The sequence below is a fragment of the Natator depressus genome, chromosome 18 (assembly GCF_965152275.1).
Source record: "Natator depressus isolate rNatDep1 chromosome 18, rNatDep2.hap1, whole genome shotgun sequence".
NCBI lineage: Eukaryota > Metazoa > Chordata > Testudines > Cheloniidae > Natator > Natator depressus.
This window is the reverse complement of record NC_134251.1, coordinates 11,044,695-11,061,355: the sequence shown is the minus strand read 5'-3', so window position 1 is coordinate 11,061,355 and position 16,661 is coordinate 11,044,695. Positions and strand designations below refer to the sequence as shown.

General features: G+C 46.0%; 1 protein-coding gene across 1 annotated transcript in view; it reads left to right on the top strand.

Annotated features, from left to right (window-relative positions):
• The window catches only part of TNFRSF1B (TNF receptor superfamily member 1B), a 39,926-nt gene that overhangs the window by 4,533 nt on the left and 18,732 nt on the right, over window positions 1-16,661 (top strand). Inside the window, exon 2 of the mRNA XM_074934053.1 lies at window positions 15,877-15,979. Within this exon, the coding sequence (XP_074790154.1) occupies window positions 15,877-15,979 (103 nt within the window). The remainder of the gene's footprint in view (window positions 1-15,876; window positions 15,980-16,661) is intronic.

Genomic DNA, 16,661 nt, shown 5'->3' with positions numbered 1-16,661 from the left:
TGGTGGTTCTCATATCCTCTTGGCTGCACTGTGTCAATAGATCTTGGTTTGAAATTGTTCTGGGCCAAAAGATACGGAGGGTTTTTCTGAGGCAGGTTGTGTGGAATGAAGACAGTTTGGACATGTCAGACTTTCTCATTCCCCAGCATTCTGCACTCTAAAGTAGTGTTGAAAGTATGCAGCTCTGATAAATCTTGAGTTTGGTTTTGGCGTGTTGTTTTGATGATTTCCAGACTGTATTTAAGCTCCTGAAGGCGTACCTGGCTTTACTGATTTTGTTCAGGATGTCCTGGCTTGTTCCACCGTCCTGGCTGAAGGTGCTGCTCAAGTATGTGAATGTTTCTACATTGGTGAGAACATAATCCTCTCTCCATACTGGTGATGGTGAGGCAATATTAAAGGTTATGATATCTGTCTTATTGTGGTTGATTTTCAGTCCAATTTGCTGGCTGAATGCGTTGATTCGAGTTGTTTTTTCTTGTATATGGTGTTGGGTATGTGATAGGAAAGCGACATCGTCTGCGAAGTCCAGGTCTTCAAGGGATGAGAAGAGCGTCCATTTAATGCCTCTTGGCATGTCTTCTGTTGTACGCTGCATTGCAGTGTTGAAGAGGATTGCAGACATGACACACCCCAACGTACTCCTGTTTTGACTTCAAAACTGAGCTCTCTTTGATCAACACTGCATGTAAAGTTGAAATAGAAGCTTTTGATGACATTGATTATACGGAAAGGAGTTCCATATGCTCGCAGAATGCGCCATAGGCTGGTCCCGTGAATGCTATCAAAAGCCTTCTCAAAGTCCATGAAGTTTATGTAGAGTTGCTGTTGCCATTCTAAGCACTAATCTATTATGTTTCATAGAGTGACGATCTGGTCTGTGCATGCACGCCCTTTCCAAAAACCAGCTTGCTCTTTTCTGAGAATGCTATCAATTGCCTCTGATATAAGATGGACTATTATCTTACACACTACTTTGGTTGGCACAGTTAAAAGTGTGATACCATGCCAGTTATTACAGTCACTGAGAGTTCCTTGTGAGCTGTAGCTCACGAAAGCTTATGCTCAAATAAATTGGTTAGTCTCTAAGGTGCTACAAGTACTCCTTTTCTTTTTTTGGTAATTTCACTATAACCCTATTGGTCCACTCATCTGACACTTTTCCCCTTTCCCAGACTGATGTAAATAGAGGGGCCAGGATAGATGCTGGCTGCTTGTTTAGGATTTACCTTGAACAATTCTGCATTCAAGTTATCCTTGCCAGGAGCTTTCCCATATTTTAGATGTGTGGCCTCAGTGTGGCACTCAGGCTCTAGGACCCTGCGTAGTGCAGCCTGAGCCCAAATATCTGTGCCACAAATCAACAGCCCCTTAGCTTGAGCCCCTTAGCTCGAACAACTGGCACAGGTCAGCTGAGGTTGTCTAATTGCAGTGTAGACATACCCTTAGAGAGAACCAGCTGCAAAATTCAGATCCAGATCCCATTTTCCCCAAAGGACGGGACTATTAGGATCTGGGTTTTACTTTTGGCCCATCTCTTCTTATATTATTTCCTCTTAGTTTCCCTGGTTGACATCGGGGTGTGGGTATTATGCAGAGAAACTGTAGTCTCAGAAGGAGCACAGTGCAGAAAATGCAAGAGGAAGGAGACCAGGCAATGACGGAGAATATTGCACGAACGCCCTTTGTATGATTCACAGTCCAGATTATATTAAGCAGGAGTTAAGGTTGTAAGGGAGAAAATCTAAATAGGACATTGTAGTTTAAAATACACAAACACTGCAGAGCCAGGAAATTCTATATTAAAAATCCCCCAAATGCCACATTACAAGAAGCCTTTACAAATGTTTCCCCTTAATTTTTATATAACCAGAACTTCTCCTTTTACGCCCTCTCTCAGGGTGATCTCGTCTCCTCACATGATTCCGTCTGCTATCTTTATGCTGGTGACTTTCCTGTTGTCTTCTCCACTCCCACTCTGCCCCTCTTCATCCAGTTTTACATCTCCGCCTGTCTCAGATACCTCTTCCTGGATGTCTCAGAATCAATTTATACTTAATATGCGCAAATCTGCTTCCTTGTTTTTTTTTTCCCTCTGCAACTTTCTCGACCTTCTCTGCCGGTGTTGACATTACCATTCTCCATGTGCTTCATGCTTTTTAATCTGATGGTCATCTCTGATTTCTCCCTCTCCCTTACTGTGCACAAAATGGCAACTTTGTATAATATCTACCCTCTTTCCTCATGACCCTTCATAGAATCATAGAATATCAGGATTGGAAGGGACCTCAGGAGGTCATCTAGTCCAACCCCCTGCTCAAAGCAGGACCAATCCCCAAAAGATTCTAGGATGAGGGACCATGTCTTCATATTGGTTTGTACAGTTCCTGTCATCTTGGGTTCCAGATCTTGATCCAGGCCTCTGGACACCTAGTATAAAATATTAAATAATAAAAGACAAGAAAACTTTAGAGTGCTGCTGTACCGCTTAGGGAAGACGCTACCTACGCCGATGAGAGAGCTTCTCCCATCGGCATAGTAACTGCCTACGTGAGAAGGTGGTAGCTATGTCGCAGGAGAAGCCCTCCCGTTGACCCAGCGCTGTCTACACCGGGAGTTCGGTTGGCATAACTGCTTCATTCAGGGGTGTGGATTTTCCACACCCGAGCGACACAGTTATACTAGCCTGAGTTTGTAGTGTAGACCAGGGCCTAGTCAGTGAAATAGTGTTATATCAGCACATGCACAGATATAGCCCCATCGGAGAGTCGTGAAACTTTAAGGTGCCCACCAGTATCAGAATTAGAGGAAAAGTAATACAATTTCATAACTGTTCTTATAAAATTCCACATAGGTGGTGTTAACATTTGCTGTGAGCCTGCATATACAAACTTTCTGTGTATGTATGCCCCAAAGCAGTATAAGTCTTAGTTAATATACACCAGTGATGGTTAGCAGAGCAAAGTCATAGCAAATGAACAGGATATGTGACTAAAATCTCAAAAGTATGATTCTCACCTTCAATGTATTGTTGAATGTTGGTATTAGAAGATGTATCATCAAAAGTAAACCAAAGTTAGCTATCAGCAACAAATCACAAAGCCACTGACAGCTGTGGTCTCTTAAGCATCTGTCTCTGGATCTGATATTACATGCTATATTAAGGTACAGTATTCTAGACAAGGACCAGTAAAGAAAATGAGATGGCTCATAGGATTTATTAAGTATTGTTGACTGGATTCGGATTTTGTGTATGTCAGAATAGCTCTACCCATTTGGGGTTACATCAGATTTACATCAGAATGGCAGCGATCAGATTCTGGCCCTGCATCTTCAAGCCAGAGTGTGGGCCAGATATTGTTGGACACTTACATTGTTTTTGTGCATTATAAATGAGTTCCATGCATAATAAAGTTTCCTGCTTTCCCAGTTTATGCTGGGAAAAATGTGCTCGGATACTATGGTGATGGGTGGCAGTATAAAACTCTAAGATAAGCTAGGAAAAAAAAATCCATAGTCATAAGAAAGGAAATACAGAAGATTTTGAGGTTTGGGGGGCTGATGGTCAGGGAAGGAGAGTTGTACTGTCCATTGCTATCAGAATATGCCAAGCTCCTAGCTTATAGGGTGAAATTCACCCTTGTGCAGAAGACCCGCATTAAATAGTTGACAGGCCTTGTTCTGGCCCTCTTTACTCCTAGAGAGTACAAGATAGGTGAACTATTCATACAGTGGACCCATAAACTTGTTTTCGGGCAATGATGGCAGTAAGTGATTTTGAAGAGCTCAATGCTTTGAGTGTAGGTCTTAGGCCCTGGTTCTGATCTCAGGTACACGGGCATAGCACCCCTTGACTTCAGTGACAGTTGCCAGCATCTGAGGGCAGCATTTGGCCCTGACAGTATTTGTCGTCCAAATGACCAGATCAGGTATTTTAAATAAAGCTCTGTATTTTCCCCTCTTGCAGTAGATCTTGCTGCTGAACAAACTGCATCTCTGAACCACATAAGTCTTTTCCATAGCAACAGGTTCTGATGTCAGAGGGTTCGATGACTTCGTTGTGGTTAACATACAGGAGGCAGTTCCTGTTTAAAATCCTCCGCTTGACCCCTTGAATTTGGAGATGGTATTTTAGTGAAATGTTACCAGCTTGTGCTGTGTAATCACCCCAAGGGCTGCAGTGTAGAAGTTCCTGGCTAGCCACAGAGCGAAAAGGGACACTTGCCTGTCAGGCAGGATTTAGAGAAAGTCAGCATCATGCTAGTAATACCTAGTACCTGTGAAGTGCTTCACCTTGTCACAGCATGGTGCAAATCTGGCAGTGGCCTGGGGGCAAACCCCCCCTGAATGTTGGGGAGGACCCTTCTCTGAACTTCTGAGCTGGTCAGTCCTTTCTGTTACATGGAGCCCACTCGGTGCCTCTGTCCCAAGCCCCTCATGCTTTGGGGAAGTGTGACTCCCAATCTGGATTTGAACTTTATGAGCCAGGTCCACCTCTAATACGAACATTAGGGGCTGGATTGTGGTTGGGTGTGTGGGGAGAGTGAGTCTCTTCCCATCGGGCCCAGCAGAGAGGACAGGCGCAGTTGCAGTCCCTGCACGCCATGGAAGGCAGAGAAGCTCTGTACGAATGTATCCTCCCTGGGGTGCTAATCCCCCAAAGCGGGCAGGGAGGAGGTGGCTCAGCTCCATTCTGGGAATCGTTGAGCACAGGTGTGTTGTAGATGTGCGTTTTGATGAGCTACCAGCTGCGGCCCTGGTTTGTTACAGAGGCTCCCTCATAAGCATGCGATAGGTTAGACCAGGGGCCGCCAACCTGAGCCTGAGAAGGAGCCAGAATTTACCCAGGCACGTTGCCAAAGAGCCCCCATTATACGTCAGCAGCCCCCCATCCACTCCCTCCACTCCAACCTGCAGCGCCTCCTGCCCACCAGCAGCCCCACCAATCGGTGCCTGCCGCTCCGTGCCCACGCCTCTCGCCCGCTGCGATCAGCTGTTACGCGGTGTGCAGGAGGCTCTGGTGGGGGGTGGGGGGGAGCGAGGGCACGGCAGGCTTGGGGGCAGGGCCTGGGGCAGAGCCAGAGGTTGAGCAGTGAGCAGCACCCCCGCCCCCCGGCACATTAGAAAGTTGGCACCTGTAGCTCCAGCCCCGGAGTCGGTGCCTATACAAGGAGCCGCATATTAACCTCTGAAGAGCCGCGTTGGCCACCCCTGGGTTAGACCATCTGGTTGCTGGGAGTCTGTAATACACCCTGCAGAGTGGAATGCGCTGTAAACGTTTGTGTTTTTAACTCCATAGGGGTGGAGGCCTGGGTCTCTGCCTTGCGTGTAACCTCTCGTGCACTGCCTAATGTCCTGGGCATTGCCGACTGTGCTTCCCCTCCCTGAGCTGCCCTGTGTGCTAGGCTTGTTCCCGTTTGTCCTGCTGATATCCCAGCACAAAGTAGCAATATGCCAAAGTATGCTCAGGTAATGTACAGAGGTTGCAGTAGAAAACCGTTATAAAAGGGTGAATCCAAATCTCTGGTGTAAGTGTCTCTGCCTGCTCTTGGGAAATGAGTTTGCTTCCATCGACATCATTCAGATGTTTCCATTCTGTTTGTACAAATCTCTGAAAAGTCTTTCCTCCTTACATGCTACTGTCTAGTCTGAGCAATTCTGAAGTTGACCCTAAGTTTTCGGTGCAAGGTTCTTCTCAGATTTGTCTTGTGACTCTGGGTTATGTTTACCTTTAATCCGGGATCAGATTTTATTCCTGAGTGATGGTATGAGTCACATCAGCCCATAAAAGGGTTTCAGATTTACAGCATTCTTTTTCAAGTGAAGAGTTTATTTTCATAATACAAGTTAGGTGCCGTAATTAGAGGTACAAATTAAAGCAGAGGGAGAGATGAGTTGCACAGAAAATTGGGTGGAATTGAAAAATTTTAGGCCAGATGCTGGCCCCTGCTGCACCTGTGTTCTGTCACTATCCCAGACGTCCAGTGGATCTGGATGTCTGAGGATTTGCCTGGCATAACAGCTTCTATGTTCATCCTCTTCTGGCCCCTGGCATAGGGGGCAAGGGTGGGAAAAGGGGAATCATCCTGTGGCCAAGTAAGTTAGCTTTAGGACAGCTGTCGTTCTGCCCTTGCATAGCAGATCTATCTGACTGACCTTGACTGTGCTCTTGCTTACTCCAGGGTAAATAAGAATTAATTCCATGGAAGTTTTAACAGTGAGTTTAGAATCCGGCCCATTGTATCCAGCCGAGAATTCAAGTCCAAAGTGGTAAGATTCTTTTTTAGTGTCTTATAATGCACTTTAGTTTCGGATTAATTGACAATTTCTTAACAGTTAGTCAGCAACAGCCACCAGTAATCAGATCAACTTGGTGTGATCGTATCAGTCAATAGACGCGCCCTGTCAAGCAAAATTTCTGAAAGGCGGATGTGAACCCATTGAGCAAGAGGTTTTCCTGTCTCTTCAACGCTTCCAGGACAGTATTTGCAACATCTAAAAGACAGTGCAGAAAATGAGACAAGAATGTATCTTGCCGGGAAGCCTCACCAGCAGGATAATTTATGATGTGGTTTGTTTTATCTCTGTGTGTGTATGTGTGTGTGTGTTTTTGAAGTGAAGGTTTAAGATTTAAAAGTTCCTTAGGTCTGTTTGACTTAATGCTGTTCAACATGACCTGGCCGGAGAACTGCAGCTACTGCATTTGATCAGCTTCCTCTTAATAAACAGGCGAAGAGTTTTGACTAAAAATAATTTGGCCAGCAGCAGAGCCTTCAGAAACTATTTTATTTTGTTAGCTTTTGCAGCAGAAGTGCTGTCAGCGCACATTTGCAAATGCTGTGGTTTCTCTATTACTTGTTACTCTTCCTGTGAGACTACTATAGCAAGCCCAGCATGAACAATGATCACTGAACCTAGAAGTTTTTGAAAATATTTTTTTCCTTTTTATATAAACTAGAATAATGATAAATAAGAATTAAGCAAACCTCCTGCTGGTGAATAGGACTGCATCATCTGCCTCAGAGTCCCCAGCCCTTGACTGTAGTACAGAAAAGGGAACGTGCTCAGGAGCTGCAGACCATGCTGGCTTTTGGAGCCTATTATAGCTGGAATGTGTCTCCTTTAAAACCGGCTTTGTTCTCATTGAATATCAGGGTTGGAAGGGACCCCAGGAGGTCATCTAGTCCAACCCCCTGCTCAAAGCAGGACCAATCCCCAATTTTTGCCCCAGATCCCCAAATGACCCCCTCAGGGATTGAACTCACAACCCTGGGTTTAGCAGGCCAATGCTCAAACCGCTGAGTTATCCCTCCCCCAATGCACCTTATCCCGGGGTAAGCTACAAAACTTGAAAAATATTCTGTGCACCCAGCAGCCAGGCCTGACCAAACCTATTGTCCAGGAACTGAGAGATATGAAGTGCAGGGGCAATATCGTAGTGAAAAACCCAGCGCTCTCAGCTGCTGAGAAGGTGAGATTCCTACCAGAGTACTGCTCAGGAACTCCACTTCTGTATCAGCCTCTGGGGTGTAAGTATCTAATACATTTGAAGACCTTCTGTGGCTACTGAAAGGGAGAAAGGGGCTTCCTGTCTGCCTTCTCCACCCAATCCTGGAGCCTCGAGGATGTTGAAGGGTCTATGCTATTCTATGCTTCCCCCGAGAAGCCTGTCTGCTGTAAGCTGTATTTGTGCATGGTTGGGTGCTGTTATGGGGGTGGGGACAGTGCTTCTCTATTCGTCCTTCAGCCTCTAGTTTTGGATCCCCACTGCTCCCAGTGAATGTGCACGTTGGTTCAAAGGTGTCTCAAGTAACTGGAGATTGAAAGTGTCTTGATTCTGGTCAGTGTCACAGTGACCCACAAGGTCCACAGTATTTTGAAGAACAGCTGTGAAACTGACCAGAGTCTTGTCAATGTCACTTTGCGGTGGACTGGGGAAGGCCACATACTGTTGGTTTACATTCAGTAGATTTTCTTCACAACCACCATAAGTAAGGCTACGATTTAGTCATGGGTATTTTTTGTAAAAGCCATGGACAGATCATGGGCAGTAACCAAAAATTCATGGCCTGTGACCTGTCCATTACTTGTACTATATACCTCTGACTAAATCTTAGCTGGGGGGCAGGGCAGGGGCTGACGCTCTGGGGGGGCAGGAGGGGGTGATGCTTGTGGGGGGGGGAGGGGCTGCAGCCAGGGGGCCATCAAGACCAGCTGCCGGGGTCCCCCAGGGCCGCCCACCCGCTGTTGCTCCCGCCGCCCTTAGGACCGCTGCTCAGGTGGTCCCAGAGCCAGCCACGCCAGTGGCTGCTCCGGTGGTCCCTAGGGCCCGCTACCCGGGGCCACCCAAGCAGCTGCCACAGGGCTGATGGAGCGGTTCCACAGCCAGCTGCACCGGCTGGTGCAGAAGTCATGGAAAGTCACAGAATCTGTGACTTCCGAGACAGACATGGAGCCCTAATCATTAGTATTAGAAACCTTTTTTTTTTTTTTTTTTTTTTTTTTTAAGTGAATGCTTACATTTGACAGAAAGGGAGGGCTCGGCCCCACCTTCACTTGACAGGGAAAGTTCTTCCAGTGGCTCGCGTATTCCTACGTAGGGATATTGCACTGTCTAATGGTGCTGAACTGTCTCCAAGCAGCGTCTTGAGGATGGGGCTATATAAGGGGGGGTGCAGTGCCCTCTACCACCTCAGTTCCTTCCAACTGCTGTGCCAGATGGAAGAGAACCACTCCAGTCTGTTCGGATCCGGGGTTTTCTCCATTCCTGGGGCTTGTCTATGTGCGTGTGTGTGTGTGTGAATGCGAAGCTCATTGCGCTGCATCTGGTAAAGCGCTGTAGGTGAGTGGCACCAATAGTGTGCATGTGGAACTCCTGTTTCTCAGTTTGTGTCATGTGTATGCACAGTGGTGGCTTGCTGTGAACCAAAGGGGTTGCCTTCTCGGTCTGATCCTTAGCTTCACTGCACCACACTGGACCTCCTGGGATGCTATGAATTGTGGGAAGCCAGGGGGCTTCGGATTTTTGAGAAATCCAGGCCTCTGCCCTCCTGTGCCGGCTAGCGCCATTTTTGAATTGCTGTCGGCCAGCGTGGACCCAGCAATGCTCTGCTCCGCTGTGGTGGCAGCTGTGATCACACAGAGTCTCTTTGGGGTGTATTTCAGCACTCAGAGCTGGACAGATTTGGCTTTGGAGACCACCTGTGGCATTGCCAAACAAATCATAGAATCATAGAATATCAGGGTTGGAAGGGACCTCAGGAGGTCATCTAGTCCAACCCCCTGCTCAAAGCAGGACCAATCCCCAATCAAATCATCCCAGCCAAGACTTTGTCAAGCCTGACCTTAAAAACTTCCAAGGAAGGAGATTCTACCACCTCCCTAGGTAACGCATTCCAGTGTTTCACCACCCTCCTAGTGAAAAAGTTTTTCCTAATATCCAACCTAAACCTCCCCCACTGCAACTTGAGACCATTACTCCTTGTCCTGTCCTCTTCTACCACTGAGAACAGTCTAGAACCATCCTCTCTGGAACCACCTCTCAGGTAGTTGAAAGCAGCTATCAAATCCCCCCTCATTCTTCTCTTCTGCAGACTAAACAATCCCAGTTCCCTCAGCCTCTCCTCATAAGTCATGTGTTCCAGACCCCTAATCATTTTTGTTGCCCTTTGCTGGACTCTCTCCAATTTATCCACATCCTTCTTGTAGTGTGGGGCCCAAAACTGGACACAGTACTCCAGATGAGGCCTCACCAATGTCGAATAGAGGGGAACGATCACGTCCCTCGATCTGCTCGCTATGCCCCTACTTATACATCCCAAAATGCCATTGGCCTTCTTGGCAACAAGGGCACACTGCTGACTCATATCCAGCTTTGGGTTCTTCCGTCCTAAGTGCAGGACCCTGCATTATCCTTATTGAACCTCATCAGGTTTCTTTTGGCCCAATCCTCCAATTTGTCTAGTGGCCGTAGCAGCAGGAGACTGAGCAGTGGTGGTAGCAGGATGGGAGCGTGGAGAAAGAGAGCAATGGGGGAAGCAGTTGGTACTAGAGGACCGGTTCCTGGATCAGTTACAGACCATACAGCGCTATTTCTGGGCCCAGGAGGCCAGCGTGGATTGGTGCGAAGGGACTGTTCTCCGGGCCTGGGATGACCGGCACTGGCGAGAGAATTTCAGGATGGGATTTTTTAACTTTTTTTCTGACTGCAGAGTTGCAGAGCCAGTATGCCAATCTGTGCTCCCCCATACCTGGGTCACCATTGTCATCTGGAAGCTAGCCACTCCGGAGTGCCACCAGTATGTGGCCAACCAATTTGGTGTGGGGAGATCGACTGTTGGGGCCACTGTCATACGGGTGTGTCATGCCTTGGAAAAGATACTGTTGCACCAGGTTATAAAGCTGGGTAATGCTTGGAAAATTATTGAGGTTTTGACCACTGGGGTTCCCAAACTGTATTAGGCGCATGGGTTCCCTCAGTTGCCCCCTGTACTAGGGCACAGAAAGGGGCATTTCCGCAATGGTGTTCCTAGGACTGGCTGACCGCCGTGGCAGGTTTACAAACATAAATGTAGGGTGGCCAGGAAGGGTCTGTGGTGATACAGCTGAGCTCTGAGAGATCCTATTTCAGGGGCGGCCAACCTGAGCCTGAGAAGGAGCCAGAATTTACCAATGTACATTGCCAAAGAGCCCCAGTAATATGTCAGCAACCCCCCATCAGCTCCCCCCAGCACCTCCCGCCCACCGGCAGCCCCGCCGATCAGCGCCTCCCTCCCTGCACCTCCCAATCAGCTGTTTCGGGGCATGCAAGAGGCTCGGACGGGGAGAGGGAGGAGCGAGGGCATAGCAGGTTCAGGGGAAGGGGTGGAGTGGGGACAAAGCCAGGGATTGAGCAGTGAGCACCCCCTGGCACATTGGAAAGTTGGCACCTGTAGCTCCAGCCCTGGCATCGGTGCCTGTACAAGGAGCCGCATATTTACTTCTGAAGAGCCGCGTGTGGCTCTGGAGACACAGGTTAGCCACCCCCTATTTGCATTAGTGGAGAAAGGATGTTTACCCACAGGAACCCTAAGGACACTAATGGTGGTGAGGTTTCTTTGGTTATTCCCTGACTTATCCCCTGGTTAACGACACCATTCATTGGCCTCTTGGACAAAAGGAAGGAATTTGCAGAATGGAAGTGGAGAGCACAGTTGGCCAGTGGAAGGGGCAATGGTGCTATTTGTGGAATAGGTTAAAAAGCTGCTGAAAAAAACCGGCACTGCTCATTTATAGCAGTAGGTTGCATTCTGCGCGATATTTGTTGGACGAAGGGAGAAACCCTGCAAGATGAGTGGGAGTCCGAGGTGCAGACATTTGCTCGGCACTTTAAGCAGCCACTGAAAATAGAAAATGGAAACACCCAGGGGATGTTGTTAGGGATGCCTGTCGTTCTCAAGTCTCATGCCTGAAAATGTTTCAGCGTGGCAGCCGTGTTAGTCTGTATCAGCAAAAAGAACGAGGAGGACTGGTGGCATCTCAGAGACTAACACATTTATTTGAGCATAAGCTTTCGTGGGCTAAAACCCACTTCATCGGATGCATGCAGTGGAAAATACAGTAGAAAGAGATTATATATATATATATATAGACACACAGAGAACATGAAACAATGGGTGTTGCCATACCCACTATAACAAGAGTGATCAGTTAAGGTGAGCTATTATCAGCAGGAGAAAAAAAAACCTTTTGTAGTGATAATCAGGGTGGCCCAATTCCAGCAGTTGACAAGAACAGTGGGGGGGGGGGAATAAACATGGGGAAATAGTTTTACTTTGTGTAATGACCCATCCACTCCCAGTCTTTATTCAAGCCTAATTTAATGGTGTCCAGGCACAGGCAGGGTCCAATACAGCCATGACAGGATACCATCTTTTTGCCCGGACAAATTTCCTGTTTCTTCTCCTGGCTTAAATAGCGTGGTTGGACAAATTGGTGGAGCCGGGCGATCCTCCAATCCGCTCCCGTGGGTGGTGCCTTGGCTGGGGTTACAGTCCTAATAGTTTCTCAGCCCACCAGATTTTTCTAGGCTTTGGGTGTTGGCCAGGGTGCAGCGGCTATCTTGAGACTCCTAAGCCTGGGTTCAAGACCAGGGACGTTGCGTAGAGGACATCTGCTTGGCAGTGTCTACAAACAGGTTTTTATGCTGGTGGCAGGCCACAAGAGCTTATTACACCGATTACTTCTTCCCAGATGTCACTGAGCTCCAGGATCTTAATATGGCTCCAAGCAGCAGGCCCAGGTGTGCTGTGGGAGTTGTGGAGTAGAATTGCTGTAGTATCACAAGAATGCTGATACACTTGAATCCAGGAGCAAATGGGCAAAATCTGGCTCCGTGCCAGCTTTCAAATGGGGGAGGGTTTGTCCTGGGAATTTGACACCAGAGCAGGGGAGGGCACAGGATGTAAGCAGGTGAATAATGGTCGACTGAAAAGCCATGTGGGATAGCTGTTGGAGGCACGCAGTGATGCCAGCTGTTGCTTGCACACGAACAACAGTGCAAACGAATTCAATTCTCCGCAAACGTAGTCCACTTTGCAAGAGGACTCCAGATTTCAGGTTAAGTGCAGAGTTAATGCACTGCGATGCGTTGCATCATGGGTAGGGCTCGTGTTTTAGAAGCGGATTAACTCTATTTGTATGGTTCAAAACCCCCATGTAGACAAGCCCTTAGTGTCTTGATATTGTTTAGTGTAGTTAAAGTCGAGCGATCAGTACAGGTAGTTAAGTGAGGTAGTTAGCTCGGTTCCATGTTATGGTGGCACTGAAGAAAAGGAAGTAGTCGGGATTCAAGAGATGTGCTTTATGTATGTTAAGTGCCTTCCGGATGTTCTATCTGCTGGACTTTTGCGCCCAGAGCTCCCGAGGAGAGGCAGAATGGATTGCCGGTGCTTTTCCTTAAGAGGCCCTTGAGGCTAAATCTACCCGGTTCTGGGCACAGGTTGGATCCAAGGTCCAAGAAGTCAGTCTTGCTGGTGATTGCCACTGGCTGAGTGGATTTTCCGAGCCCTGTTCTCAAACACTGCTAAAAATAAGGGCAAAACATTTCTACCAGCTAGAAGAAAAACAGTGGGGTTCCCTTTAAATGAAAGTGGGAAGTGGATATCTCTGTCAGACCCTGAAGAGGAGACACAATGGAATGTGAACGCTGTTTTTTGGTAAGGAGGAAGGATATTCTCGTTGCCGGTCTTCAAACAGCTTGTTCCTGCTTTGATTTCTCTTTTTATCCATGTTTTAAGGCATGTCTCCAAGTTTTATATACATCTTACAATAACAATTGTGTTAATGAGGTTTCTGAGTCTGATGGAGAGGTCTTTTTTAGTCTCCAGTGAATTAATGATTAAGTGCTTTCTGAGCTGTGCCCTGTTAATGAATCGGGAAACTCCTACGCTTTTGCTGCCCAATGAAAAGCTTTCCTTTATTATTATTTTTAAAGGCACAGTGAACTTTTTGTGGTTGCTTTGAGAATAAAGGACCAGATTTTCAGACATTTGTCCTTTGAAGTAACTGACCTATGCCAATTTATGCCAGCTGAAGATCTGGTCCAGAGTGTTTTGTGATTGTTCTGTATTCATCTGACCTGCCATATATATATATATATATATATATATATATAAATATAATAATAATATATAATGTGTTTTAAAAAAGAAAGAGACTCACAGCCAGCCGCTTTCCGTTAGAAGAGGCATCAGTGTTGTAAGAGGCATCATTTCTGAATTTTATTTTGATCAGGTTTTAAACCAAGAGGTTTCTGACGTCCGCAATGGTATCAGAAAGTACGGACAATGATAAAACCGGTTCCTGCTTTCATCTGGCAGCATGGGTTTGATGGCACTGGTTCTTTGCCAGGAGGGACAGAGTCTCTTGCCTGCACTGGTGTTGCTTGGATGTAATTAAGGGCTGCAGAGGAGTGAATGAGACCCTAAATTCCTATATCTGTTGAAATCGATGGAAAGATTCCTATCCATTTCAGTGGTGCTGGAGCAGGCCCACAGTTAATTCTGTTGATGATGTATGGGCGAGAACATAATCCGTCTCCCTCTCCCCCCGCAGTGATGGCTCACAAAGCCTGATAGGAGTAAAAAGTCGTAAAATCGTACCTTTATTTTAAAAAAAAATAAATGAAGTTGGGGGATATGACTCTGAATGCACACAGGGAGCAGAACTGCGGAGTAAGAAGGTGCCGTCGTCACATAATTCGCTTTTAAACACTAGAACCACGTGTCGGGTGGTGCTTAGGGCCTGCTGCTTGGGGCTGGATTTTATTCCCTGAACTGCAATTAAGGTCATTTGGATCACAGCTGATTTTGATGGACTGCAGATTTTTGACCAGGAGTGTTGATGATCAGATGGTTTGTTGTGCTATGAAATTACAAGGGAAAAATTGCAGAGCAGTGGCTTACAAGCTACACAATTTATTTTTGTGTGTAGTGATTTGTCACTAGAAAGTGAACGGTCCATAAACTGCAGGTCTAGTTAAATGCAAAGTCGTCATGAAAACGAAGGAAGAAGGCCCAGTTCCTTCCATCTATAAATGTACTATGGTTTTGTGGAGTGTCCCTCACCAGTCTGATGATGAAAATGTTAGAACTGTAACATGCAAAACACGTTCTCCTTTTGATTACGCAGCGTTGCCAATGCTTACGATTTTTATTGCCAGTCTTGTGATTTTTGTTGAAATCCCAGGTACTGGACTCAAGAGACTGCGTGTGAATCTCAGATCTCATTTTTTAAAGAATTACATTTCTAGCCTTCTTGGATATGAAGGTAGTTAGATAATATGAAGCAAGTGCAGCTTAAAGGCTTAGAAATCAGAAGGCAATTGAAAAGAACTCCCAAAATATATTTTGTAAAAAATCTCTTAATTTGTATTTTATGATTTTTTGGGTGTCTGACTCCTGATATTTGAATGCTTGCAATTGGTAATAGTGATTGTTAAACAGAAGAGATGGGGTCAAACTGTAAAGTTTGGAACTGGATTCAGATAAAATCTCAAACTTTCCCAGTGTTTGTGGTTGTTTTATATTTTTGTTTCCGGTTTGAGGCATTACAGAGATAGTCCTGACTTGTGATGTTTGGATTACCCAAATCTGAACTTTCCCAACATCTAGGATGGGAGGTGTGGATGTTCGCAGCCTTTTGCCATAACATGGAGGGCGAAAACATTGATGTTAATTGGGTCAGGATTTGACCAGGAAATTTCAGTGGCATTTGGAGCCTCTTTTGCAAAGGTTTTGAGGTTTAGTGGGGGAAAAAAATCTCTCTCTCTTTTACAAATAGCCTCTACTGTAATATTACTTTTTAGCAACCCATAAGAGAAAGCAAGTTGTTATTAATATACACAAGGGCAAGGGATAATGAGGATACAGAGATAAGATATGTAAACATGCCTGAGATGACTGGATTTAACTTCTGTTCAAGAACTACAACATGCATCTGCTAAAACATAGGACAAGTTTCTGCCCTGGCTGCAACTCAGTGGGGTGTAAGTCAGGGCAAACTTTGGCCCATGCTACTCCACAGACAGAGATGGCCTCAGCTTCCTCTCTTTACTGGGTCATGCATACAACAGCAGATTGAAAAGAAAGCTGGCTGCAAAGACGTTGATTCTCTAGCACTATCTCTTCAATTTCTACTTTATTATTTATTTGTTTTGAGCTTGCAGCTAGAAGCCCCAGTTAGGGGTCTGTACACACATACAATGAAATGACATTCCCTGTCTCAAACAGCTGTTAAATAAAGGAAAAATAAAAGGTTAAAAAACCCAAAACACACCAGCAACATTAAGGGTCATAATATGCTTGCCTCTGACAACTTTCCCTTTCTTTTTCCTAGGGCTCTTCGTTGACTTATGCGCAGAAGATCACGGCGTGCAAAGACCCACACTCTGAATACTTTGAAGAAAACATTAATAAATGTTGTAGCAAATGCCCTCCAGGTAATGGCTTTAGGTTATTTATGACCTTTACGGTGCAAGGCTAAATTCATCTGGTTTCTGAATAAATGTGGTGCGTCTGCATTATTGAGAGAGCCAGAGGAGCCGCTGATTTTTGAGGCTTTAATGTACTCCCAGCCATGAGACCGTGTATTGTTGATACTGGGACCGTAAGAAAGGTTTACCGCAGGGCCTGGAGCCAGTTGCCTGAATTACTTCTGGCCAGGGCTTACCAAAAGGTTCACCTGGTTGGCTGAACCTTTGAATGAGTCTGGCGCCAAAGTGTTATCTGGCATGATTTGGATCCTGTGACAGCTGCAGTGCGGCAGATTCATCTGTTTCATGGTGAGGCTTGGGGTTTCTTGGGAATTTGTTAGGTTCTTAAAAGTGAACAGATGCAGCTTTACCTGCCAATTTTTTGAGCATAATCTTTTTATTTTAAAATATTTGTAAAAATGTATTTCCATACAAGGAAAATAACATATAAAACTAATTAAACTGCCAGCACCGAATCCTTGCCTCCAGTGTAACATTATTATCCAGTGTCAGCCTGAGTACAGTAATAGCAAAAACACTGTTAATCCCGGTGTGGGGTACAATTTAGTATTTACACAATATTATTAGGTACAATCTAGCTCTGGGTAGATGCAGTTATTTTGTAATTGTTCATTATGGAGTTAAGTGC